The sequence below is a fragment of the Macaca mulatta genome, chromosome 1 (genome assembly GCF_049350105.2).
Source record: "Macaca mulatta isolate MMU2019108-1 chromosome 1, T2T-MMU8v2.0, whole genome shotgun sequence".
In the NCBI taxonomy this organism is placed as follows: Eukaryota; Metazoa; Chordata; class Mammalia; order Primates; family Cercopithecidae; genus Macaca; species Macaca mulatta.
The window spans coordinates 187,091,534-187,116,348 of NC_133406.1; the positions used below are offsets into that span (position 1 = coordinate 187,091,534).

Sequence of the window (24,815 nt, forward strand, 5' to 3'; positions counted from 1 at the left end):
TCGACACGTGCATCTGCCCACCCATTCGCCTTGTATGCCACTGTTTGTCCATCCATTCGTCCGTCCATCTGTCCGTCCACTTCCCACCTGCCCTGAGTGTCTCTGCTGACCCACAGCTGGCCCTTTACCACCCACAGACTGCCCACCAGCTCCTCGCCCCATGTGTCTGTGCACCCCCGACAGCTTGTGTGGTAAACACATGATGTCCTGCCTTGTGCCGGGCACAGAAGATGCAGAAATGTAAAAGCACAGCCCCACTTTCAGTGGCCTGGCAGGCGAGGGCAGACACAAAGAGATGATTCCACCTCATGTCATTAAGATGGTGAGAGAGTTGTGCAGAGAAAAGCCAGGGCACAGATGAGGGGGCCTTAGCTCCTCTGGGTGGGAGCAGGAAGGTCCATGGAGGAAGTGGCATCAGGCGTGGGTGCAGTGTTTAGGGGTGCGAGCATGGAGTGGGCCCGCCGGGCTCGCCTTCGCTGGCTGTGTACCCAGGCATGTGCCTTTGGGCTTCAGGTTCCTCAGCCATCAGAGGGGACAACAAAGGACTTGCTTTAGACAGCTGTGGTCAAGAGTAAATGATGGTTTATGCTGAGGGTTTAGAACTGTACCTGGCACAAATTTAAAAGTTCACAACAGAAATTGGTGTATGTGTTCACTGGTCTTGAGGAAGGACTAAGTGTTTGGCTGGTGAATTCAGAAGAACGCTCCCCAGAGTGACTGGCACTGAGCAAGGGCTGAAGCCTGACGCCTACTGTGTGCGGGACCAGTGGGCACTCCTCTCTCGGGGCTGAGCAGCACAGTGAGGAGAGGTGGTGTGGGCCGGGCTATGTCCAGGGCACAGTGGGCGCCATTGAGGGCTGTTAAGCAGAGCAGGGACATGGCATCTCGAGAGGTGACCCTGAGGGCCATGTAGAAAATGGGTTGGGGATGCTGTTTTGGACAAGCCGTGTGTGAGTTCCTGAGGGACTGGGCCATGGCAGGAGGGACAGGACTGCAGCTGGGGGCAGAGCCCACCTGGCGGGGTTAACTCACACCTGCACTCCTATGGAATTCTGGGGCCAGGGTATGAAGGTTCTTAAGTGCCAGGGAGGGTGTGGGGGTGAAAGAAACACCAGGGGCCAACTTGGGGACACTAGCATGACAGAGGAGGACAGAGTGGGAAGATCACATTTATTGGTTCAAGCAGATTTACAGAGCACCTACTGTGTTGCAAGCATTGTTCTGTGAACTGTGGACACAGCCGGGAATGAAACAGAACAGAGGCCTGCAGGCTGGAGAAAGCAGCTGCCTCAGGCCCTGGGATAGGGAGACAGCGATGGGGTGCTGGGAGCAAGCGGCCTCAGTGGGAAAGAGGATGGGAGGGGACAGCCAGGCTTGGGAAGTTGGTCTCCAGCCTGCAGGCAGTGGGGAGCATTGGAAGCTGTGGAGCAGAGAGGGATGTGGTCAAAGCCTGCGCCATGAACTTTCTGGTGAAACATCACCTCCAGGTTCCCTGAGGAAGGAGGGGATGTGCTTTAGCCCAGGTGCCTCTGCACCTCAGGCACTGTTCCTGGGGCTTCATATCCTGTATCTCATTTAGCCCTCACTATAACCCTAGCTCCCCAGCTACTCAGGAGGGTGAGGTGGGAGGATCACTTGAGCCCAGGAGCTGGACTGCACACCAGCCTGAGCGACAGAGCAAGACTGTCTCAAAAAAAAGAAAAAGAAAGAAAGCAAGCACAACCGTAGGTGTGGGCACTGTTTTTAATTCCCATTTTATTTTATTTTTAGAAACAAAGTCTCACTCTGTCATCCAGGCTGGAGTACAGTGGCATGATCATGGCTTATGGCAGCCTCCAATTCCTGGGCTCGAGTGATCCTCCTGCCTCAGCCTCCTGAGTAGCTGGGACTAGAGGCATGCTCCACTGCTCCTGGCTTTTTTTTTTTTTTTTTTAATATTTTTTTGTAGAGACAGAGGTTTCACTTTGTTGTCCAGACTGGTTTCAAACTCCTGACTTCAAGCAATCCTCCCACTTTGGCCTCCCAAAATGTGGGGACTAGAGTCATGAAACACTCATTTTAGAGATGGAGAAACTAAGGCTCAGAAAGTTAACAAACCAGCCCAGCATCATGCACCCCAGAAGTGCCAGAGCCAGGATCCATCCCAGACCTGTCTGCTTCCAGGGCCTGAGCTCCGTTCACTGCTCTCAGGTTGAGGGCCTGAGTGGGGACAGGGAATGGCCCAGGCTCCAGTCGGCTGGAGCGCCACACCCGGGAGGCTTCTGTCCCAGGCAGACCACAATCCTGTCCTGGCTTTCCCAGGCCCCATGCTTGGCTCGCACTGAGCCCCTGGGGACTTGGGGCCACAGATCTGCAAACTTTCCAACAATAAGCATCCATTAAGAGCCATCAGGGATGATGTATCTTTCTGGGTAAAGCTACCCTTGTATTATGACAAGTCCTTGGCAGCCCTGCTGCGTTTCAGAGAGAATTAGAAATGCTTTTCTTCCTTAATTCTCCTCTCCTGCTGCTCCTAATCCGATCGACATTGCGGTCTACAAGAACATGCCTTGGCTCTCTTTTGCCAGAAACTTAATTTACATGGAAAACAGCTGCTGGGTCAGGAAGCCGAGAGCCCATCTCGAGGCTGGGCACGCCTTCTCCAAGCCTGGGCCTGGCCCTGCTGGCCTGGGAGGGCAGAAAAGCTCTCAGCTGCTGTGTGATGTGGGGCAGGGCTCTCACCTTCTCTGGGTCTGTTTTGTCCTGGAGAAGATGAGCATTTGGATGAGCCAAGCTTTCAGATTTCTCTGAGAGAAGCGCCCTTCCCATCCAGGTGCCTGCCCCAGTCATCGCCCAGTGTCCTGAAGGCCTCACCCTGTTCCCATTCTGGCTCTGGAAGATGTTCTGAGGTGACTATCTGGGAACAGCCAAGGGTTGTTGGCCAAAGATTTGCTTGGGTTACTGGGTGCACTCCAGCCCAGGCTTGCCCTTAGCCAAGGGACCTCAAGTCCATATACGGATCCATCGTGCCCATGACGGGGTGACCAGATGGGGCTCGGCCAGCTGGAGCTCAGCCAGCCCTACCACAGCACTTCCAAAGCATGCCCCCAGCCATCGCCTCATTACTGCTTATGGCCTGGGGTGAGGCGTGACTGTTGCTGCTTATTACAGGCTGGGTAGGCAAGACCCAAAGAGGTTGTGCTATTTGTCCAGCATTACACAGGGAGTAAGAAGAGGTGGGATGGGATCCGAGCCCAGCTCTTCATCCCTAGCCCTGAACTATTTCCACTGAACCTTGTACTAAGAAGGAAGGAAGGAAGAGCTGGGGCGGGGTTGGGGGAGGCTGACTGCACATCTATTGCGCTTTACTCCTACCGTGTCCATTCACCGGCGTGGCTGCACAGAATGCACCTGTAGACCTCAGCTACCCATGGGAGGCCCCACTGCTGCACTTTGCCACCATTCTGTGCATGTGTTGAGGCCCAACCTGCCACAGGCTGCTCCCAGCAATGACTGAGTGTGGCAGGCCTAGCAGGGACACTGAGGCAGAGCCTTCCTAAGAGGCGCTGGACTCCCTGACATCCAGCAGACCTTGACTGCTGAGGACTCCCTGAGTCCCTGTCCTGGAGGCTCCCTCCTGACCCCTTCTCCCTGCCTCCCTCTCTCAGTCCCTGGGCTCTCCCAGCCCGTCCAGTTCACAGATGGCACATCTCCCATTTAAATCCTTGCATGTTGAATCCCATCGTGGCATCTGCTTCTCAAAGGACCTGGACTAACACCATCTTCACGATGTACACAGTCAGCCCATTTCACAGATGGGGAACTGAGGCACAGTGAAGGGAAGGGTCTTGCCCTGGGGCTGCAGTCCTTTCTGCCCTGTCCCCTAACGGGAGGGTTGCTGGTGGGCAGGGGTCTCACACTAACACCTCCTTTCCCCCTGCTTGCTCCCCAGCTGCACGCAGGCCCTGACGCGGAGGCCGACGTCCTGACCGAGTGTCTGGCCCTGCAGCAGCTCCACGCGTCCACACAGCTGGCTGCCAGCGACGGCAAGGGTGGCTGTGGCCTGGGCCAGGAGCTGCTCCCAGGTACGTGTGCGGGGAGGCGGGGCCAGGGGCATAGCCCAGGAGGGGCCTTTCTCTGCCCACAGTCAAGGACAAGTGATGCTCAGTGGGCCGCCCACATGGGCTTGACTTGTTGTAGGCACTCACTCATCTGGACTCGGCTGCCTCTGCCTCTGGCTCCCTACTTCCAATCCATCTTCTCCCTGCGGCTCCTCTAACTAGGCTGACGTTCCTTCCCATTCTTCTGTGGTTCCCCATTGCTCACAGCATGAAGCCCTCACCCCTCTCAGCCTGGCCTTCAAGGGGTGTGGGGCCTGGGTCCTCCTGGCAGCCTCTTGCCTCCTCCTCGGCGTGTTGGATGCAGTTCCCTGAACACTCTCTGCTCCTGCTCCCACCACCTCTGGGCACTGTCTACACCCAGCCAGCCCTCTTCTCCCACCCTTCATGAAGGTAGCTCCTGCCCTTCCTTCAGGACCCACCTCCTTGCCCCCTACTCCAGGAAGTCTTCCTGTGGGCTTCGCTCTGCCCCAGTGCTGAGCACTCTGAGCTGTCACTCTGCTTCCCATCTGCCCATCTGTCTCCCCCACCAGACTGTGAGTTCCTCAAGGGAGGCCCATGGTCTGCCTCATTCTGGGGTCACCAGCACCCAGGATGGGGACATGTGCAGAGCCGGGCTGGGGGAACCCACGGCGCTGCCCCGAGCATCCTCAAGAGAGGCTCTGGTGCCCTTGCTGATGGTCCATGCTGCCAGGATCATCTGCAGGGAGGAACCGTCTTCAAGAAGAGCCCATTCTGCCCCTGGCCTTGACTCCTGCTCCAGAGGAGAAAACTGAGGCTCTGAGAGGATAGGAACTTAGCCCAAATCACTTCCAACTCATCGCTAAACTCTGTGGCCCAGAGATGGGGACCCCGGACCCCTGGGACTCTGCAGGCCCCTCCAACCAGACGCTAAGGGCCTTTGGTCCAGCTGAGGTGGCCTGTCTCTCCCTCCCAGCAGCTGTGGGCCATGGGGCAGGTCTCAGGCCACAGCAGGAATTCCTGGCTTTGAGGCTTGGGCATCCAGCCCAGATAAGGGCAGCATGGCCTTTGGATTCCATCTGACAGTACTTGTGCTCTACCCCCGACTCCCCTAAAGAAACCACAATATCAGAGCAGAAAGCTCTGCCCACCCGCTGGGATTTCTTGAATTACTCCAACCATTTTAAACATTTTTTATTTCTAATTTTTTATTCTTTCCCCTCAATGTTGAAGTAGCAACAGATTTAAAAATATATCAAAGCACTTGCCAAACAGCCTCAGGAAGAAAAGCCTTTTAGCCTTTCTCATGGGTCCCCCTTTCCAGGGGTCTGTGCTCAGGCAGGTCCACGAGGGTGAGGACACAGGCGGATGGGTGCCTGGGGGAGGGTCTATACCCTCCTCACGTCTAGCTAGAGGACCCCTCTGCGTGGCTGCTTCTCACAGGGTCAGAATTGCTAAAATGACAGGGCTGGAAGGGACCGGGGCGCTGATCCAACCCAGGGACGAAGGTATCTCAAGTGCCAGCTCCTAATAAACGGTCATGACAGTGACCACTTGGAGCTCCGTGTTGAGAAGGCCTCGGAAGCTGCTTCCCGATTCAGCCAGAAAGAAAGCTGCCGCAGAGGAGCAGTGCTGCCCCCAGTGCAGAGGTCTGGTGCCTACCCCATCAGTTTCACCTTGGGAAGACTCAGGCCTGGGCAGGAGAAGGAGTCACCTAAAGTCATCCAGAGAAGTCAGCAGCCAGTCCAGGCTGCAAGCTTGTTCTCCCAGATGCCAGCCTCAGGCTTGTCCCAGCGAGAAGGGACAGGGCCAGCAGTTGCCATCTCTCGAGCACCTGCTTGGGCCTCTGACTTCACAAATACCCTCTCATTCAATCCCCAACTACGCTGTGCAGTAGGATGTGAACCCACGATACTGAGGAGAAACAGGGTCAACTGAGGCCCCATCATCACAGGTTGGAGGAGCCACTCCTGCTGAAGCTGCTGCCCTTGCTCTGTGACATTAAGTGGTGTCTTCCTGCTTTGAGCCTCAGTTTCGCTCCCAGGCACTGAGGGATCTCATTTGCTATGAGAACAAATGTGATCATGGATGCGGTCACTTATATAAACCCTATGTGACTGAGCGTCTTACTGTTATTGTAGTTCATGGTGAGCAAGAAGAATGACTATATACTCATCCACCTTACAATCATGCACAGCCAGCACATATTGACTGTGCCAGGCGCTGCTCCAGGGACTGTGCGTGGACATCACTGCCATCGTCCTCACATCGGCCTCAGAAGGCACACGCAAGCCACAGCCAGCAGGGGCAGAGGCAGGATTGGAACCCAGACCATCTGTGCAGGCTGTCCTCTTAACCAGAGCCCGCACCTCCCTGCTGCTAGTGCTACTTCTCTTCTATACTGAGCACCCGTCCTCGAGCTGCTTCCAATGCAGCGGGGAGGGCAGAACCAGCCAGGTGAAGCCCAGGGTCCTAGATGCCCCAGGATCTGGCCTGCTGGGTTCTTCTGCAGGCCGCAGGGCAGATGGCTGAGAGGGGAACAGATGTTAGGGCCAGAGGTTACGCGCTCATGGCTGATGATTGATGACACAGCTTTACAGCCTGAAGTGGTGCGTTTTGGGGAGAGCCCATCAGGCCCCGTGGCATCCCCACTTCCGCTGCCCCTCGCAATCCCGTGGTTCCTTCATTCCCATCTGCTGTTCACTGACATGGTCGGCATCTCTAGTTCACACACTCGGTCACCCACCCTGTGTCCGTCCTTGGTGTGGAGACTGGACAGGCAGGGACCTGGCCCTGGGGCAGGGGCAAGGGCAGGGGACTAAGGGAGGATTCGCAGAGTCCAGAACAGAGGGGAGAGGGTGAGGGATGGGCTGCAGAGGGAGACACCAAATTTCCATTGTCCAATTGCAGGACGCTCCCTCCAGTAGGGACCAGCTCTATCCTGCGCGGGAGACCCCCCGCCCAACCCCTGGGAGCTTATCTGCCAGGCCCATCCTGAGCAGATCCACGGTAATGTGATGGGCAGTGAGGACTTGAGAAGCACGAGGTCAGCATGGCTGAGGGAGAAGGTGCAGGATTGATCAGGATTCTAAGCTTTCCCAGCTGTCAGGCCCCCAAATTGGTTCAAGATGGCAGGCGAAGAGGTGCTAAGGAGAGTGGTGAGTGGCTCAAACCGTGGGCAGCTCCTCGCCAGGCTCCCTCCACAGACACCGCTTGAGGCGCCTTCCCCCAGCTGGGGAGGGAGGCAGTGGCTGGACAGACAGGTGGTGCTACACGTGGGAGCAGAGTCCCAGAGGCAGGGAGCGGTAAGGACGGCAGCCCAGAGCCCCCGGGTCTCACAGCAGCCAGCAGTGATGCCTGTCCCAGAGCCGAGGCCTCAATCGGGTATCCAGCCCATCACCTGAGCTGGAGCCACTCCTAGCCAGGGCCTCAAGTGGACTTTCTCTCCCCGCTGCTTGGAAGATGGGCCTGATGAGCCGCCTACTCTGTGACTTTGGACCAGTTGTTCAACTTGTTAATATTTAGTTTCCTCATCTTAAAATGGAATATATTATCTTCCCCACTGACATTTGTCAAGCTGGTTAAACTAGATAATGTGGACAGTTTGGCACATAGTATGTTTTTAATTAATGGTAATTATTTTGATAGTAGAATCTCACATGATGTAACGTAACGTAGGGTGCTTGCAGCTCTAACTCCAGGCCGGGAGTTGCAAACTGTTTGGCCTCATAGGCACAGGGGCACTTTTTGCTTGTTGTTGTTGTTTTGTTGTTTTGTTCTGAGATGGAGTTGCCCAGGCTGGAGTGCAGTGGCACCATCTCGGCTCACCACAACCTCCGCCTTTTGGGTTTAAGCCATTCTTCTGCCTTAGCCTCCCAGGTAGCTGGGACTACAGGTGCACGATACCACGCCCAGCTATTTTTTGTATTTTTAGTAGAGACAGGGTTTCGCCATGTTGGCCAGGCTGGTCTCGAATTCCCGGTCTTAAGTGATCCTCCCACCTCGGCCTCCCAAAGCGCTGGGATTACAGGCTTGTTTTGTTTGTTTGTTTTTAACGGTTTCCATGTGAAGGTCTTTCTGGGACGTGTGCTCTCCCCTTTGCCACAGGCCCTGCTGCTCCCCTCATTAATCTGTGCAGTTTCATTTATTTTGCTCCCTGCCATGCTGTCTGAGGCACTGAGCTTGCTGTCCCTGCCACAGCCCTGCTCCATTCCCTGCAGCAGCCTCCTGAATTGCAGGTCTGGGCCAAAGGGGTGAGCCTGGGATGAGCTAGCCTTGGAACCCCAACCAAATGAGAAGGTAAAAATTTCCCTTACCCCATCCATGAAAGGAGACTGGTGTATTATCAGATTGGTCCTTATGGTGTAATAAGAGCACTGGTCTGGATCCATGGTAACCAGAGTGCTATTCAGCATGTTAACAGCTGCCCTGGTGCACACTGGCCAACACCACATCAGTGCAGCCCCGGGCTAGCCCCCAGGTCACACAGAGTCCATGAGTGCAGCCCCGGGCCAGTCCCCAGGTCACACAGAGTCCTCCCAGGGCATCTGCTGGATGCGTGGACTGCAAAGAAAATGATGTCAATTGCTGTTAAAATAAACATGGCCAGATTGAAGACGGGATGCAAAACTGGCCACTCCCTAGAGAGATGAGCCCCGGAGAAGCCACAGCAAGGCTCAAGAAGGCCTGGGCTCCATTCTGGGTGTGGTGGCCTGGAATGCAGGCCTTTCATTCATCTTTTTTTTTTTTTTTTTAAAGATAAAATAGGGAACATCAAAAACTTACAACTCTTGCTATGTCTTTCCTAGGCTCCAGTCCCAGAGTAGGAGTTTATTTCCTACTCCGATTAGGGTTTCTTGGTGAAGGCATTTGGGGAGTGCTGGGTTCACCAACTCCAAACCCTCAGTTGGGCCCCTGGAGCAACATCTGACTGTGACCTAGTGTCCCCCATTGATTTATTAGCCTCCCTGTCTTAACAAGGGGAGGACTCTAGGGGGTAAAAGGTGATAAAAAGTGGCATCACCCTGCAGGTGTCTTCTGAAGGTTTAGAATCTGAGACTAGAATGTGGCTGACTCCTCTCCTCAGTTGGGACCCTTGTTCAGTACACAGCCCATACAACCATCCATGGCAGCCCTTCTCAGAGGTCTCCCAAGCCAGGTGCCACCCAGCTAGTGCAGTCATCTCTCTTTGGAAGCCTTTACAGTGGACACCCCGGCTCTGCTTGCATATCTCTGGGGGAGGTAGTTATTCTGTGCAAGGGCAGCCCATTGCCCTGCAGCAGCACTGCCTGTTAGAAGGCACTGCGGTGCCCTGGGCTGCTGTCTGCTCTAAAGCTTCTCTCCATTCCTGGGTCTCTGCTTCCGGGACTACATGGAACAAGCCCCTTCTTTCCCAGAACAGCACCACAGAGATTTGAGGCAGCCTGCCCTATATATGCTCCCATCTCAAAACAGACACACGCGTGCGCGCGCGCGCACACACACACACACACACACACACACACACACACCCTGAGCACCCCATGCCTCTGACAGCCCCTTGCCAGTCCACCTCTGCTGTCAGGGTGAACCCCAGGCCTGGACACAGCCCTTTAGCCAGGGTCTGCAGGGCTGAACTGAGTGGAGTGGGGCCAGTACCTCCCTTACTGGGGCTCCTAAACTTCCAGTGATACAACGTTGCTCATTTTCCCTCTTGTCTTTCTTTCTCTATCATCAGGCACACACAGCTCCTGGGCCATCACAGCCATCTCTAGGGAGTGGCCAGAGGCCAGTGAGCCTTGTTTTATTCCCTGCAGGTGTGTATCCTGGCTCCATCACCCCCCATAATGGACTTGCATCAGGCCTCCTGCCCCCAGCGCACGATGTACCTTCTAGGCACCACCCGCTGGATGCCACCACCAGTTCCCACCACCATCTGTCCCCTCTGCCCATGGCTGAGGGCACCCGGGATGGGTATGTACACCAGGCCAGTCCTCTTGGGGCAGCAAGGGGGGCTCTGGGGGGGAGGCAGGGAGGGCAAGTGTCCCGCACTATCTATCTGCTTGTTACTGATAATGAAAATAGCCAACCTTCAGGGAACACTGACTGCGGACTGCATTCCACACACTTTCTGTGCATGATTCCATTGGTGCCTGCGGTAACCCTGAGTAGACAGTATTGGCTTCTGAATGCCTCATTCCATGCAGTCCCTCCTCCCCACTGGAGGACCCTGGGAAAGCGCTGTGGCCCCTCCCAGCGACCCCTGCCTTCTGGGCTGCCACACCCAGAATGGAACCCAGGCCTCCTCCGGGCCTCACTCTGGCGTCTCCTTGGCTCATCTGTGCATTTGGGAGCAGACTGCCCACGGCGTGCACTCCACAGATGCTGGTCTGGGCCCCACACCCATCTCCAGCCACTGCAGCTGTGACGCTGCCCGGCCTGCGGGGGCTGTCTGGGAGCCTTTACTTCTGGATCACTGCGGAGAGAGGCAGCCTCTTCCTGCACCCAATGTGGTTCTCATTGTGGCCACTTAATTGACTGGAAATGCTGAATGTGTTAATTGCTGGACCATGATCTGCCAAAATCTGTTTTTCTTGCAAATGAGCAGAGGGGATGCCTTACAGCCCCACCCTCCTGCCCTCCCTGCTGTTTTTTGCTCATCACCTTGTCCCTGCAGGCCTGGCCCCAGCACCTTCCTCCTTCCTTGCCCTTCCTCCTCCTGGCTACAGCCTTGGCCTTGGCCTGCCTGCGCCTGGGGCCAGCCTGGCTTCGTCGCCACATTTGTGGCCCACTGCTTCTATTATTACTGGGCTCCTTCTGCCATTCATTCACCCATTCATTCGGTGTTCAATTATGGAGCCCCTGTGGGCAGGCCCTGGGCCCAGTGCTGGGGCTGCGGATGACTCTGGCCCTGGAGATGCTTACTGTGAGAGGGAGACCGACCACACAGGGGGCCAGTGGTGTGCGGCAAGGAAGCAGAAGGGCTGTGGAGCCCAGAGGAGAGCCCAGTGGGGTGTGGCTGCCGGGAGGATATTAGGGAAGGCTTCCTAGAGGAGGTGAGGCTAAGCCAGACCTCCAAGGTGTGGCTGGAGTTGGATGAGTGGAGAGGCTGGGAGGAAGGAGTAGCAAGAATGAAGGCAGGCATGGTGAGAACTTGGGGTGTTCTGGGAAACATGAATCATCATGTGGGGTGACGAACTTGGGAGAGATGTCACCAGGTCCAGATCCCAAGGCCTGAGATGAGACTCAACCTGAAGAGTATTGAGCGGTGATGTGCTCAGGTTTAGGGATGAGGACGCAGGGCAGCATTGCAGGGGTGGGGTGGACTGTGGGGTGCTGGATGGATGGGATCCCGAGCCAGGGCCTGGTTCAGGCTGGGGAGGGGGAGGCCGGAAGGCAGTGGAAGGCAGTGGTGGCACAGAGGCAGCGGGAGTGGGAAACCCGAACTGGGAAGGGAGAGGAGGGGGCCTCAGGGATGAGCTGAGGGTACAGAGGGGCTGCTGACAGGCAGGGGAAGATTGCGGCTGTGAGTGTGAGCAGAGAGCCATGAAGAGGCAGCCTGAAGGGGCTGCACAGGGGGACCCAGAAAACCAGGCCCTCCTCGAGCTTCAGCTGCGGCTTCTGTGAAAGGCATTAGAAGGCACTCCCTGAGGAAGGTGGTGAGGGCCGTACACACGCCTGACACTGTGTACCTCACCTGGCACAGGCTCCACTACGATGGTCCCCGCCCCCCCTATACCCGCTCAGGCCACCTGCTCACCCACCAACCAACTGAAAAACATCTCCAACCAAAGGAAAATAAACCACGAAGGCCGCTCGCTGCTCGGGCCCGTGCACTCTGCTCCGCCTCATTCATCACCTGCCTGCCGCCTGCGCAAGTGCCCGTCAAGAATTCTGCAGCGAGAAGCAGAGTGATGACAAGACGGGACCCCCGCCTGCCCACCCCTGCCTGCGGGTAGGAGCCTCGGGTCCAGCTGCAGGAGAGAAGCATCCTCGTGCCTGACACCAGGCCCAGGCCCAGCGTGAATGGGTTTCTTTTTTCATCCCCTGAGAAGAGAGTGGGGAAAGGGCCTTCAGCCTCCACTTCCTGCCAAAGTCAACAAGGAACGGCCACTCGTGGCTCCCCAGTGGTTTGCTGGGACGTTTAAATAGCTTGACAGAATTATCTGATTCACTCGAAAATATGCTAAGAGGGCCTGACTTCATGACCAAATTTATTTACCCTGGCTCAGAGAAGACGCCGAATAGGGTATTTTTTTTTTCCCAGCCTTGTGCGAGGTATGAAGCCCTCGGTCTGCCAGGCCAGTGAGGTTTTATATTAATTTTTATAGGTTCCAGTTGAAGCAAAAATATTTGATTTAGGAATCATTTGCATGACTCAGAGGAGGAGCTCCAAAAGATGTTTTTTGCCTTTTAAAGAGCTCAGGTAGAGCAGCACAGCCTCAGGCGTCACGTCTGCTGTGGACAGAGTTGTGTTCTGTTCAATTTCACTGGCTGTGAAGGTGGCAAACGTGAATTTATGGTGGAGGGAGACAGGAAAAACAAACTTTTGAAAACGCATGTTTTCTCCCCTTCATATCTGGTTCATCTTAATCCTGCAATGCCGTTAATCTCTGGGGTTCGTAGTTGAGAAATTCAGAAACTCATTTATTAGTGTCATCGGTTGTTCGCTGTGTGCCAGGCCCAGCGCTGGGCACCGGGTGACCGAGAAGGACCAAGACCTGGCGCTCCCTACGGGGGCTCTAGGAAACCAGGGGAGGGCTGAGTTGTGGGTGCCCAGATGGGATGGGGATAAGGCAGCCACCACACAGCAAGCCTGCAGGAAGGAGGAACTACTCCCGGGCCAGGCCCTGGCCCAGCTTCAGCCAGGAGAACTGGTCATAAGAACACACAGCTTGTGCACAGCTGTCCACAGTTCCTAGTGCATAGAGGAGGACGCTGTCCCACCGGATCACCCCATAAGACAGGCCTAAAAATAATGGCGATAATGATAATTTATTCCGGAGGTGTGATGAGGATTTGGCTCATGAACTTAAAACAGTGACAGGGATCCAACAGTGTGTTAGTGGCTGGGCCAGGGACCCAGCACCAAGGCCGTGCTTCGCCTGTCCTCAGAGAGCTCACAGTCACGGGGGCCCCACACATGTGGATGACGACAGCAGACTGGAGGGGCAGTTGAGGGGCTGCCAACGTTCGAGGGGCAGAGAGGAACTCGGCATGGCACAGATGCGGAGACACCAGCCTCTCTCCAAATCCACTTTCCCCATTTCCAGATAGCCCTGCTTCCTTCAGAGAGGCACTGATCTGTTAACACTTGGTGTCTCAGAGGGTGGGCAAGGGTCATGAGGTCACCTGGAGCTGTGACATTGAATTCGCTGTGTATTTTTATGTGGATGGTCCAGCAAGCCACAAATCCAGACAAGAAAATGGGGACTCTGAGCTCTCACTGTCTCCCTCTTTCTGCCATGCACATAAATGCTTTACAAGCTGTGAGCCTTCAGCCTTGTCCCCAGAGCCCCCAAGCCGTTGAACCCAAAGTCATTTTAGCCCCTGTGAACGGGGCCCAGGGACTTAGGAAGGTAGCGTGAGAAGGGAACCTGGCCTGCAGTCCAGGTAGCGGGCCCCCGAGCAGGGCTGGGCTCAGGGCACCTGTGCCGCTGTCAGCCTCTGCAGTCTTGTTTCAGAACATGAGCTTCCACAGTGCACAGTCTAGAGCCTGCATCCCTCAGGCCCTGTATGAAGGCAACTGGTGAACCCCCCATCGCAGGAGGTGTGCAAGTGGAGGAGAGATGGCCAGGGTTGGAAACAGGAGACGGTTCCTTAGAGTACACTGTGCAGGAAAAAAAAATGCCAACTTGGCCTTGGGACCGACTTGCTAGTTTTTCTTTCCTTCCTCTTCATAATGATGATGATGATTGATGGAGTGGCTAAGAATGTATCGGACATCACACTTTGTCTACATTGCTTTAATGTCACCCTCACTGTAACCCCTGAGGTCAGTGCTGTGTGGCTGGGAGTAACTTGGGCAAACCTCTCTGAGCCTTGGTTTTCTGGTCTGCAAAAAGGACACAAGAACACCTGTCTCCTGGGGCCTGGAGCAAGTCAGGGGCTCAGTGGATGGTGACTGTGAGTGCCATGGGCTGCTCCAGGGCTCCTCATCCAGGTGGCCAGAGTGGCATGCACGAGGCAGAGAGCCAGGCACCCAGCAGGTAATGAACGCTGCAGCGTGCCCGGTGATGAGCTAGCAGTCCTTCCAGGAAACCAAGGCTCAGAGATATTAAGCAACTTGCCCAAAATCGTTGGCCAGTGAGAGCAATGAGGGGTGCGAACACAGTTCTCTAAGCTGGAAAGGTTGTGCCTCTTACCCAGATCTTTGCTGACTCTCCTAAATACCAGACTCCAAAGCTTACAGGATTGAAAAGTTTGGCTTGAACATGACCAAAAATAAAAGCTCCTCTTCTAGCTATTGTAAGTCGGAGCAGGTCAGTGGTGAGTGGGCTCCCCGTTGCTGGAGGGGAGTAAGCCACAGCAGCCCTGCCTCTGGCCCCCACCCTCCACACCCCTGCCTGCTGACGGGCATCTCTGTTCTCTCCAGGTTGGGGCCTGGCCTCCTCTCACCCATAGTCAGCCCCCCGAAGGGGCTCGGGCCACCGCCGTTGCCCCCGTCCTCTCAGAGCCATTCTCCTGGGGGCCAGCCCTTCTCCACACTCCCCAGCAAGCCGTCCTACCCAACCTTCCAGAGCCCTCCACCCCCGCCTCTGCCCAGCCCACAAGGTAAGCTCTGGCCAGGGGCCCGCTCCGTATAACCCCCGATTCCCACTCAGAGACCCCAGAGCAACGAGGAGACAGCTGCCTAGTCGGGGAGGCAGGTTCTCAGAGAATGACTGACTGGGCACTGGGGGCTGAGAGAAGCTGGGAGACGGGACATAAGAGGCCCAGCTGGGGGCATGGCCTGGAGAAAACTGGTTCTGAGAGTGAGGAAGAGCGTGTTCCGGGCAAGGCGGCAAAGGCCCGCTGCCCCGAGGAGAGGCCAGTGAGCGGGAGTGAGCGCGAGAGTGGAGGGAGTAGGCATCAGCCATGGGTGACTCAGGAGCAGCCACGTGAGACCATCTCAGCCACCCCTCGCCTGCCCTCCCCTCCCTGCAGGGCAGAGCTGAGAATGCCCCAGCCTCCTGCACCTTTACGCCCTGGGCCTCCTCTCTCTCTCTCACACCCACAATGCCTGGACAGGACAACACGGGAGGTGCAGCGTGCGGCAAGGATGTTCCCCTCCCTGCCCTGGGCACTTCTCCTTTGTGAACACGGCCCCTGCCACCCCCATCTGCAGGTTACCAGGGCAGTTTCCACTCCATCCAGAGTTGCTTCCCCTATGGTGACTGCTACCGGATGGCCGAACCAGCAGCCGGCGGGGACGGACTGGTCGGGGAGACCCATGGTTTCAACCCCCTGCGGCCCAATGGCTACCACAGCCTTAGCACGCCCTTGCCTGCCACAGGTGAGCCCTGCCTGCGTGGCTCCTGGTCCTGGGCACCTGCCAAGGCTCAGCCCTGTGCTGGGTGCTGCATACACACTGTCCTGCAGTCTTTGGATGCTTCTGTGGTGGGGCCATCCCCACTTTACAGAGGGGGAAGTAGAGGCTCAGAGAGGTCCCAGGACCCTGCAGAACTGTCTGTACCTGCCTGACTGGAAAGTGCATGCTCCTTCCACAGCTTTGCGAGCCTTATGTGTGTCTAATGCTGACAGGTTTCTGAAGAATCGGACTGGGAGCTCATGGTTTAATTACTGCTTCTCTTTATTTACTGAGCACCTACTGTGTGCCAGGCATAGCTGCAGACCCTGGGGATGTAGCAGGGAATGAACAAATCCTGGTGTCCCTTTGGCAGCAGAGGAGACTAGGTGGGGACAGAGCCTAGAGGTTGTGCTGTTCCTTCCCTGCATTGGTACCTGGTACTGCCCTGCAGGGCCCTGGGCCTCCCCAGCTCTGCCCCAGGCTTGGCTAGAGAAGCCCGGGGAGGGGGAGGGTGCCCACAGCCCAGGCGGAACCGGGCTCAGATCAGCGGGGCAGGCCTAGTCAGAGCAGGGGCATCAGAAGGGAGGGGCTAGACCCTCCCTGAATTCCTGGAGCTGAGACCCACCCTCAAAACAGCCTTGGGGCCCAGGTCTAACAGGTTTCCGGGGCTCCAACAAAGGGGAACCTGAGACCCCCCGCAAGAGGCATGTCAGCTTTTGGGGCAGCTTTGATTGCATAAGCGTGAGCAGGAGGGTGGAGGGACAGGCATATAGGGACAAGCGCTGAGGCCTCAGCTGGGTACATACCACCCTGTGGGTCCATGTCCACACACCTGCGCCCGTGCCAGGTGTCTGTGTGTGCCCGTGCTTGCAGGGCTGGCACAGGTGGCTCTGGGCAGCGTGCACTCCATGAGTGTCAGGAGCTGGCAGGGCTGCACTCTTGTGTCCGCACACATGTTACCCCAGGTTTATGCAGATGTCCGTGCACCCCGTCTGTGTGCACATCATGTCACCCACCCCATAACTCATGGCTGTTGCCACAGACGCGTGCTTGTGTGCACGTGTGCACCTGTGTTTGAGGACCGTGCCCACAGGCCTGTGGGTAAACATATGCCGTGTCCATGCCAGTTAGACGTATGTGCATGTCCCCCTGCGTGACATGGGGCCCACATGGAAGATGGGTGCTCTGTGTCTGTGTATACCCGAATTGAGGTGCCCAGCACTGTGGGCTCTCCCCATCTTGTCCTCCCCACCCTGATCCAGCCCACATGGGATTTCTCAGCTGAGCAGCAAGGCTTAGAATGAAGAGCTCTGAATGGAGCGGGAGGCAGCTTCCACGCCCCGCCCCTACACCGGCCAGGGGAGGTTCTTTCAGCCTCCCCTCTCCCCAGTGTCCACTGCAGGCCTGCTTAGCGGCCTTCTGCCCACACCTCCCTGGTCAAGCAAAAATCACACACAGAGCACAGAGCATTCAATTCAGACTGACAAGCTTCAGGGGCTGCAGGCCTCAGAACAGTTCAGCCCAACCCCACTGCATAGACTGAGGCTCACCTGTCTTAGGCCACACAAACGCGTGACAGCAGCTCATTGGCAGGCCTTTAGGGCAGGGGCTGGAGAAGATGCCCCCTCCCGCCCCTCCCAAGTCAAGAGCCTCTGAGTGGTGGCCTCACCCTGGAGACAGCATGTCCAGTGGAAGAGCCAGGTATCTCTGGAGCCAGACGGACCTGGATTCAATCCCAGCTCCCTTCCTTACTCACACTGACCTTAGGCAAGCATCCTGGCCTCTGTGCCTGCCTTCTCAGCTATAGAACAGGGAGGATAGTGCATCCACCGCATGGGAGCGTTGTAGAGCCGAAGCGAAGCAAGCTGAAATGAGTACTTACTAAGTGCCCAGTAAATGCTGGTGCCCTTCTTTGGGTTTCTTGAGTCTGGTTCGGGGATGCAGCTGAAAGGGTCGGGCTGAGCCGGTCCTTCTACCAGGAGGGGACCAGCCCCTGAGGGCAAGGGCTGAGCTGCTCCTACCCTACCCCTCTCCTTCCCCCACATTCTGCCCCACAGCCCAGCCCTGGTGATGGACCTGTGCCTGTCCCCTCAGCTGCCTGTCTCCCCAGGGTGTCAGCCCCGTGCCTGTCTCCCCAGCTGCCCTGAGCCCCCTGGGTATGCTAGGCCCAGGGTGCCTCCCAAGCCCTCACCCCACCCCAGCCACCAGCTCCCCCATTTGGAAAAGTTGGGGGCTCCAACCAGGCCCCACCGACGGGACACTGTGAGCGGGGACCCTGGGCAGGCGGGGTGGGGCCTGGGAACTGGGAAGCATGAGCAGGCACGGCCCCTGCTGCCTCCAGCACTGACCCTTTCCCACCCACTCACAGGATATGAGGCCCTGGCTGAGGCCTCATGCCCCACAGCGCTGCCACAGCAGCCATCTGAACCTGTGGTGTCCAGCGGCCCCGAGGACTGTGGCTTCTTCCCCAATGGAGCCTTTGACCACTGCCTGGGCCACATCCCCTCCATCTACACAGACACCTGAAGGAGCCCCCACATGCGCCTGCCCGTCCAGCACTGCAGATGCCACCTTGCCACCTGCTGCCGCTCCCACCCTCCGTGCCAGCGGGAGTGCCAGGCCAAGACCCAGGGAAGCCAGTGCTGCCACACCACCCAGCGCTGCCAGGGAGCCACCATCCGAGCCCGCGCTGGGCACACAGAGGTGCCCGCCAGGATCCGTGGCCCTGTAACATTCCCTCAATTGCGTCTTCCCGTTCCTCCCCACGGTGGTTTTGAAATCACAGACCTCGTGTATATAAAATATGCAGAACTTGTTTTCCATTCCCCTGCCAGTTTTATATTTTTGGTTTTACAAGAAAATCATTAAAAACTGGAAAGGAGATGTGAGGGCCTGATTCTGCGTTGTGATTCAGCCCAGAGGCTGGGACCAGGAGAGCCTTAGAGGAGGGTGACAGAGCCGGGTGTTCAGGGCTAGGGAGGCCACATGGAAACCAGCTCAGGCCCTGGGTTCTGACCACAGGGATGGGAACCAGTGGCACGTGGCCCCCCCACCATGCGCTATGGTCCTTACAGACACCAGCGTTAGTCCCAGGACTGTGCAGTGAGGTAGGCCTATCCCCATGGACAGGTGGGCAAACTGAGGCTGGGAGGGTGCGGCAACGGGCTTCAGATCCCGGGCCCCACAGTCAGACCACAGTTGGGACCCAGCTCCATCTGACCTGGGCCCCTGCCTGCTACAGCGACTCCTCTGCAGGTGGGAGAACGAGCTTCAAATCTAGTGTCTGGGCTTCTGCAAACAGAGAAAACCCTGGGAGGGCCGGGCAAGCCTGCTGGAGGTAGAGCCCAAACAGCCTCACAAAGCCAGAGGCAAAGGCCAGTCCCTGCAGATAGGCCGGGTGCCAAGAGCAGCCTTTGTCTCAGGAGCCTTGTGCCCACCCTGGAGGACCGAGCCTCGTGTGGGTCTGTCCCCATCCCCCGTCTGTCTCCCTCCAGCATCCAGCATGAGGAACAGGCCCATGCTCCAGGCCTGGGCAGGTGACCTGGATGGTGGCCAGCATCTCACCTTGTTACCCTGATCACCTGCTACAAAGATCCAGGGAAGTTCCTGCCTCATCCCCTCTGGAGTGGAACCATGCAAGGACGGTCACGTTTACCACCCTCCCCGTGCTCCCAGAAACAGCCTAGGGAGAGGTCTTCTTGTCCCCTCTGTAGGTGAGGAGGGGCAGCCAGCATTCACACCCTCACCAAAGGGCCGCCTCTTTGTACCACACGCTGACAGGCAGGCAAAGCCAGATGAAAGGCCCAGTAACCCCCTTCTGTAAAGAAGGGTCTCTTATAGAAGACCCTCGGTCTCCCCTTTATAGAGAGGGAGACCGAGGGTCAGAGTGAACACCTAGCCACATGGCGACAGAGCCGTGATGCGTGCCTGGTCCTCCCCCTCATCCGCGATGCCACTGACGCAGTGGTGCCATGCTGGCCTGCGGGGCTTCCCGGGGATCTGCTCTCCGCCTCCTCCCAGGAGCCTGCTGATGAGGTGCTTGCACCCATGTCCTACCTGCCCCTCCAGACGTGCACTCTGCCTGCTCTGTGTCCAGGGCCAACCCATGGGGGCTGCATTTGGGGCTGCTCCCCTCTGGCTCCGGGCTGGCTCCAGCCAGTGAGGAGCCCAGCATGGGAGGGAGATGGGAGGGAGGGTCCCTGGGTGGTTGTGTCTTCCACTGAAGGTCTCGGTCCAGTCCAGTGGCCCTCTCCACACAGCCAACTCCAGGCTGGGAGCGGCTCCCCTCCTCCCTCGCTCAGGCGCGGAGGGAGTGGGGAATCACTCGAGACACCCTGGCCCACACCGCAGCATGGTCCCCTCAGGAAACTCCTGACGACCCTGAGCTGAAAAGGACCATATTCTCTGCCAAACCCTGCTACTTACTCCCATCCTACAGGCACGGAAACTGAGGGACGGTGCGCCCAGCACAGTGACTCACGCCTGTAATCCCAGCATTTTGAGAGGCCAAGGCGGGTGGATCAGGTCAGGAGTTCAAGACCAGCCTGGCCAACATGGTGAAACCCTGTCTCTACTAGAAATACAAAAAATTAGCCGGGCGTGGTGTGGTGGCGGGTGCCTGTAATCCCAGCTACTTGGGAGAGTCACTTGAACTCAGGAGGTAGAGGCTGCAGTGAGCTGAGATCGCGCCACTGCACTCCAGCCTGGGTGACAGAATGGGACTCTGTCTCAAAAAAAAAAAAAAAAAGGAAAGAAGAAGGAAGGGAGGGAGGGAGGGAGGGAGGGAGCCGGGAGGGAGGGAGGGAGGGAGAGAGGGAGCCGGGAGGGAGGGAGGGAGGGAGGGAGCCGGGACGGAGGCAGGGAGGGAAAGAAACTGAGGGACAGTTTCTTTCTGTCCCTCACAGAAGAGGGAGGCTGTGATACAGCCTGTGAGTGGTAGAACTGGGTTCAAACCCAGGCATCGGGCTCCAGAGCCTCCAACTTCACCCTTCACACTGTCCTGCCCCTTGCAGAATCGGGTGACCTGCTCTCACCGCCTCTCAGCCTCTGCCTCCCAGAGTGGCCCAGTCCAAGCCCCCAGCAGGCAGGGACCCACCCACTGTCACACGGCACATCAGGCTGCTGCCTGCCACCCAGGGACCCCTCGCCCCCTCATCCCCTCCCCCACTGATTTTATGGAACTAATTAGGCCGAGGCAAAACCCCTTGAACAGGGATGCGGAGGAATCAATACTGCATGTCACTGTGAGCGCTTAATCCACTCCAGATAAGCAGCGTGAAGCTCCGCCATGAGGACTTATTTCTGTTAATAATGAAAGGGGCTGAGCCGCAAGCAGGGAACACACAGGGAGCTGGCAGTTGGATCCCATTTAATTTCAGAGAGCAGAGAGAGGGAGAAAAGGAGACAAAGGCAGAGAAACAAAGAGGCCTAGACGGAGGAGAGACGAGTAGGCCGGAGGGGAAGGCACAGAGGGGCTCGGGGCGGGGGGGGGGGAGCGGTGGGTCCCGCCACTGCGGTGACCGTGACGGGGATCTGGAAATGCCATTCCTCACTCTTCTGCCTGGGACTCCGCTGAGCCCCCACTCCTCCTGGCACACTCAGGACGCCCTGCCCTGATGCCCCGACGCCGGCAGGGTCTCCCTCCTAATCGAAAGCGAACGCTGCACCACAGTTCCCAGTCAGGACCCCCGGGGGCTGGACCTGAGCTCCCTCCCCAGTGCTGTCTTCAGCCCTTATTTTAAAAACACCCAGACCAAAGCCCCTCTCAAGCCCTGACCTGCAGCCCGAAGCGCATGGGAGCCTGGCTACTGCCACTGCAGGGCACGGCGATTACCCCCAGACCTACCATTGGCAAGGAAGTATGACTGTCACTGTCACACTGGGAGGGCTAGTGGGGTTAGGTGGAGGGGCTGAGATTTCTCACAGGGCCTAGAGAGCCCCTAGGGGGCCACGAGCCCAGGACCCCCCAGGATCTATAGAGCCAAGGGGCTGTCTGCTGAGGGGCCCCGGAGTCCAACCCAGAGCCTAGGGGCAGGGCCCAGGACGGACAGGAGACCATGGCTTCCTTCCAGCCCTGCCACTCCAGGCCATCCCTGCAGTCCTGGCCTCTGTCAAGTTCAAGCTAGATTGGCCGAGCACCCCCACCCCGAAGCCTTCATCTCTCTGTGTCCATCAGGGATCAGGGCCCTCTCTCTCCCTGTCCCTCCCCTCCCTCTCTGTCCCTCCCCATTCCTCTCTCTCTCTCTGTCTCTCCTCCTCCTCTCTGTCCCTTCCCCCCCTCCTCTCTCTTTGTCCCTTCCCCCCACTCTCTTTCTGCCCCTTCCCGCTCCTTTCTCCCTATCGCTCCCCTTCTCCTATCTGCCCCCTCCCCTCTCCTCTCTCTCCCTGCCCCTCTCCCTTCTCCTTTCTCCCTACCCATCCCCACTCTCCTCTCTCTGTCCCTCCCCCTCTCCTCTCTCCCTGCCCATCCCCTCTCTCCCTGCCTCTCCCCTCTCTCCTCTCTCTGTCCCTCCCCCTCCTCTCTATCTGCCCCTCTCCCCTTCCTCTCTCCCTGCCCCCTCCCCTCTCCTCTCTCCCTCCCCCTCCCTGCTCTCCTCTCTGTCCCTCCCCCTTCCTCTCTATCTGCCTGTCTCCCCTCTCCTCTCTCCCTGCTCCTCCCCTCTCCTCTCTCCCTGCTCCTCCCCGCTCCTCTCTCTGTCCCTCCCCACCTTCTCTATCTGCCCCTCTCCCCTCTCCTATCTGCCCCTCCCCTCTCTTCTCTCCCTCTCCCTCCCTCCTTTCCTCTATCCCTGTCCCTCCCCCTTTTTCTCTCTCCCCGTCCCCCTCATCCCTCTCTTCCTGTCCCTCTCCCCCTCCTCTTTCCCTATCCCTCCCCTGCCTCCTTGTCCCTCCCTTCTCCTCTCTCCCCTGTCCTTCTCCCTATCTCCACTGTCCCACTCTCCTCTGTCCCCTTCTGTCCTCTCTGTCTTCCTTCTCTTGACCCCCAATCCCTACCCACTCCTCTCTGGGTCTTCACCTCCATCCCCCTCTAGGGTGGAGGAAGGCTCTGACCCTGCCGGGGTCTTGGGTCATGGGCATTAGGTCCCCTTCTGCCCTGTGTGCCCAGGCCAGGTCCCCTCCATGCTGGGCACTGGGATTCACCATCTCTGGTCCTGTCCACTAGGGACTCCCCCTGCTTCTGCTGGCCCTTGGGGACCACATGAGCTATCAGGGGACCCAGTCCATAAGGGCTGAGAGGGCCCACTGAGACCACCAGCCCCACCCCACTCACTGCACAGAAAGGAAGCCCGGGCCCAAGAGACTGTTTCTGCCACCCCTCCAGCCTCTCTCCATGTCCCCTAATCCAGCTGACCAGGGGTGGTCAGGAGAACGACACAGCAGCTTTGGGCCTCCGGAGGCCTCTCTGCTGGGAGGCTACTGCGCTGCTGAGGACCCTGCTAGAACGTCCATCCCAGGAGGGCAGGGTCTGAGCTGTCCTCTTCACTGCTGACTGCCCAGCGCCTGGAACAGCACCCGGCACACAGCCAGCACTCAGTACCCGTTTCTTAGTTTCTTATACCCATCAGCGGAGCTAGAGAGACAGCGAGGAAACAAGGACCCGGCCCCACAGCTCCTGGCCCGGAGCAGGGCCACAGCAAACACCCGTGAACGTGGTCGGAGGAGGACACGGGTGTGGAGGGCCATGTGACCTGTCTGAGTTTCAGAGTAGATGGCAGGCCAGCGGCAGGCAGCAGGGAGCCCTGGCCTCAGGGCCTCATTTGTGCTCTGTCCCCCATCCCTTCAGCCCACCTGAAAAGAATGCTGGGCTCCTAGCGGGCTTGTGCAGCCTACTGATGACATTGTACTGAGGAGAGAACTGAGGCTCACAGTGGTGACTTGCCCCCGGCTGGAGAGGGGGCAGAGCGGGATTCCAGGCAGGTCTGTGGCACCCGCCTGCATGCCCCCTGCCGGTCTGCAGCTCCAGACCAAGACTGGAGTCCTGGGGCGCCGCCCGAGGATTCTTGGCACACGGCTGTCTCACCCGCCCAGAGGGGGCCATTAGGCTTTTACAAGTCCTGATTTATATACTCGCCTAGGCCGGCAGCCCTGCCAGGGATTTATAGGTTTCTAAGTGGTCCTGTCTCTAGAGGAAATGCAAACCAATGTGAAGTGGGAAGGAGCTGCCAGCCCCTCCTGGGCCCGCGCTGCAGCGCCAACGCACGATTTAATCATGGGCCCCAGGCCTGGGTGCAACAGGATCCTGCAGAAGGGCCATGGGAGGCCAAGGAGGAGACAGACGCGCCTCCAGGCAGCCCCGTCCAGGCTGCGCCATCCACCAGGCGTGTCTGTGTCCTTTCCGCGCAGGAGGGCAGGGAGCCCGGCTCTGGGGTTGGACTTGGGTCTGATTGCATTCGTTTTAGGGCAGAATAAAGAACCTGGCAGTCCCATGGTTTGGAGGGAGCTGAGGTGTGGAAACAGCAAGTAGAGATGCCGGCACTGGAGGCTCGGCCACCAGGGTATTTTCTGAGAGAACAGCTCTGAGGCTGTTCTCTAGAGCACTTGTGTGGATGTTTGACATTTTCCAGAAATGAATTCAAGTAGTCCCGGTGTGGCCAGGCTGGGATTTCTCGCTTGCCTGGCAGCTGGGGCAGGCTCTGCTCCTCCAGGCTGGGGCCTCCTTGTGGGAGGGTCTGGGGCCTGAGTCCCTCTTTACTTCATGACTGTCTTGTCACAGCAGGGACCACATTGGTGCCCCTGTATCCCCAAAGCGCAGCAGAGGGTCTGGTGCACAGCTGGGATTTAACGGCTTCTCTGCATTAATTTACTGGGGACAAGAGTATGTGCAGAACAAGGGCCAGGACAGGGTGAGGCTGGTTAACCTCATACCCGACAGTGCAGGGGGCACAGGAGACTCAAGGACCCTGGCCCCAACCCCAGAGTGCGACAGGACACCCTGGAGAGAAGGAGGTGACTGTGCTCGGAGACCCTGGGATGACTTTGGGATGAAAAGGAGCCCCCCGTCCCTGGGGCGGCGCAAGCAAGGGTGGCCAAGAGACTGCAGCAGTCCTGTCACTGGGTCAAGGACCACACAACTCCTCAGGGCCACCTTCTCTACCCCTGAGGCAGGGAAGTGAGGGGTGGTTATTATCTACAGGAGGAGAAATCAAGTCCCCAAGGAGAGGCCCGGCCAGCCCCGCAGGGAGGCCCGAGCCCCCGCCTCGCCTGCCTGCTTAGCGGCACCCTCAGGAATCAGTCGTCTGAGGGCAGGCAAGTCATGGAAGAGGCAGGAA

The 24,815-nt window shown here is 57.8% G+C and overlaps 1 protein-coding gene across 11 annotated transcripts in view; it reads left to right on the top strand.

Annotated features, from left to right (window-relative positions):
* The window catches only part of GLIS1 (GLIS family zinc finger 1), a 237,050-nt gene extending 218,621 nt beyond the window's left edge, over window positions 1-18,429 (top strand). For 10 of the 11 annotated variants that reach the window (XM_077956025.1, XM_015140046.3, XM_077956051.1 and 7 more), the window contains 5 exons: window positions 3,932-4,064; window positions 9,854-10,010; window positions 14,632-14,810; window positions 15,364-15,531; window positions 17,915-18,429. In XM_077956025.1, coding sequence (XP_077812151.1) covers window positions 3,932-4,064; window positions 9,854-10,010; window positions 14,632-14,810; window positions 15,364-15,531; window positions 17,915-18,072 — 795 coding nt within the window. In that variant the 3' untranslated portion in view covers window positions 18,073-18,429. The remainder of the gene's footprint in view (window positions 1-3,931; window positions 4,065-9,853; window positions 10,011-14,631; window positions 14,811-15,363; window positions 15,532-17,914) is intronic. The other variant, XM_077956063.1, reaches the window with a different exon arrangement.
* Window positions 18,430-24,815: the final 6,386 nt, after the last annotated feature.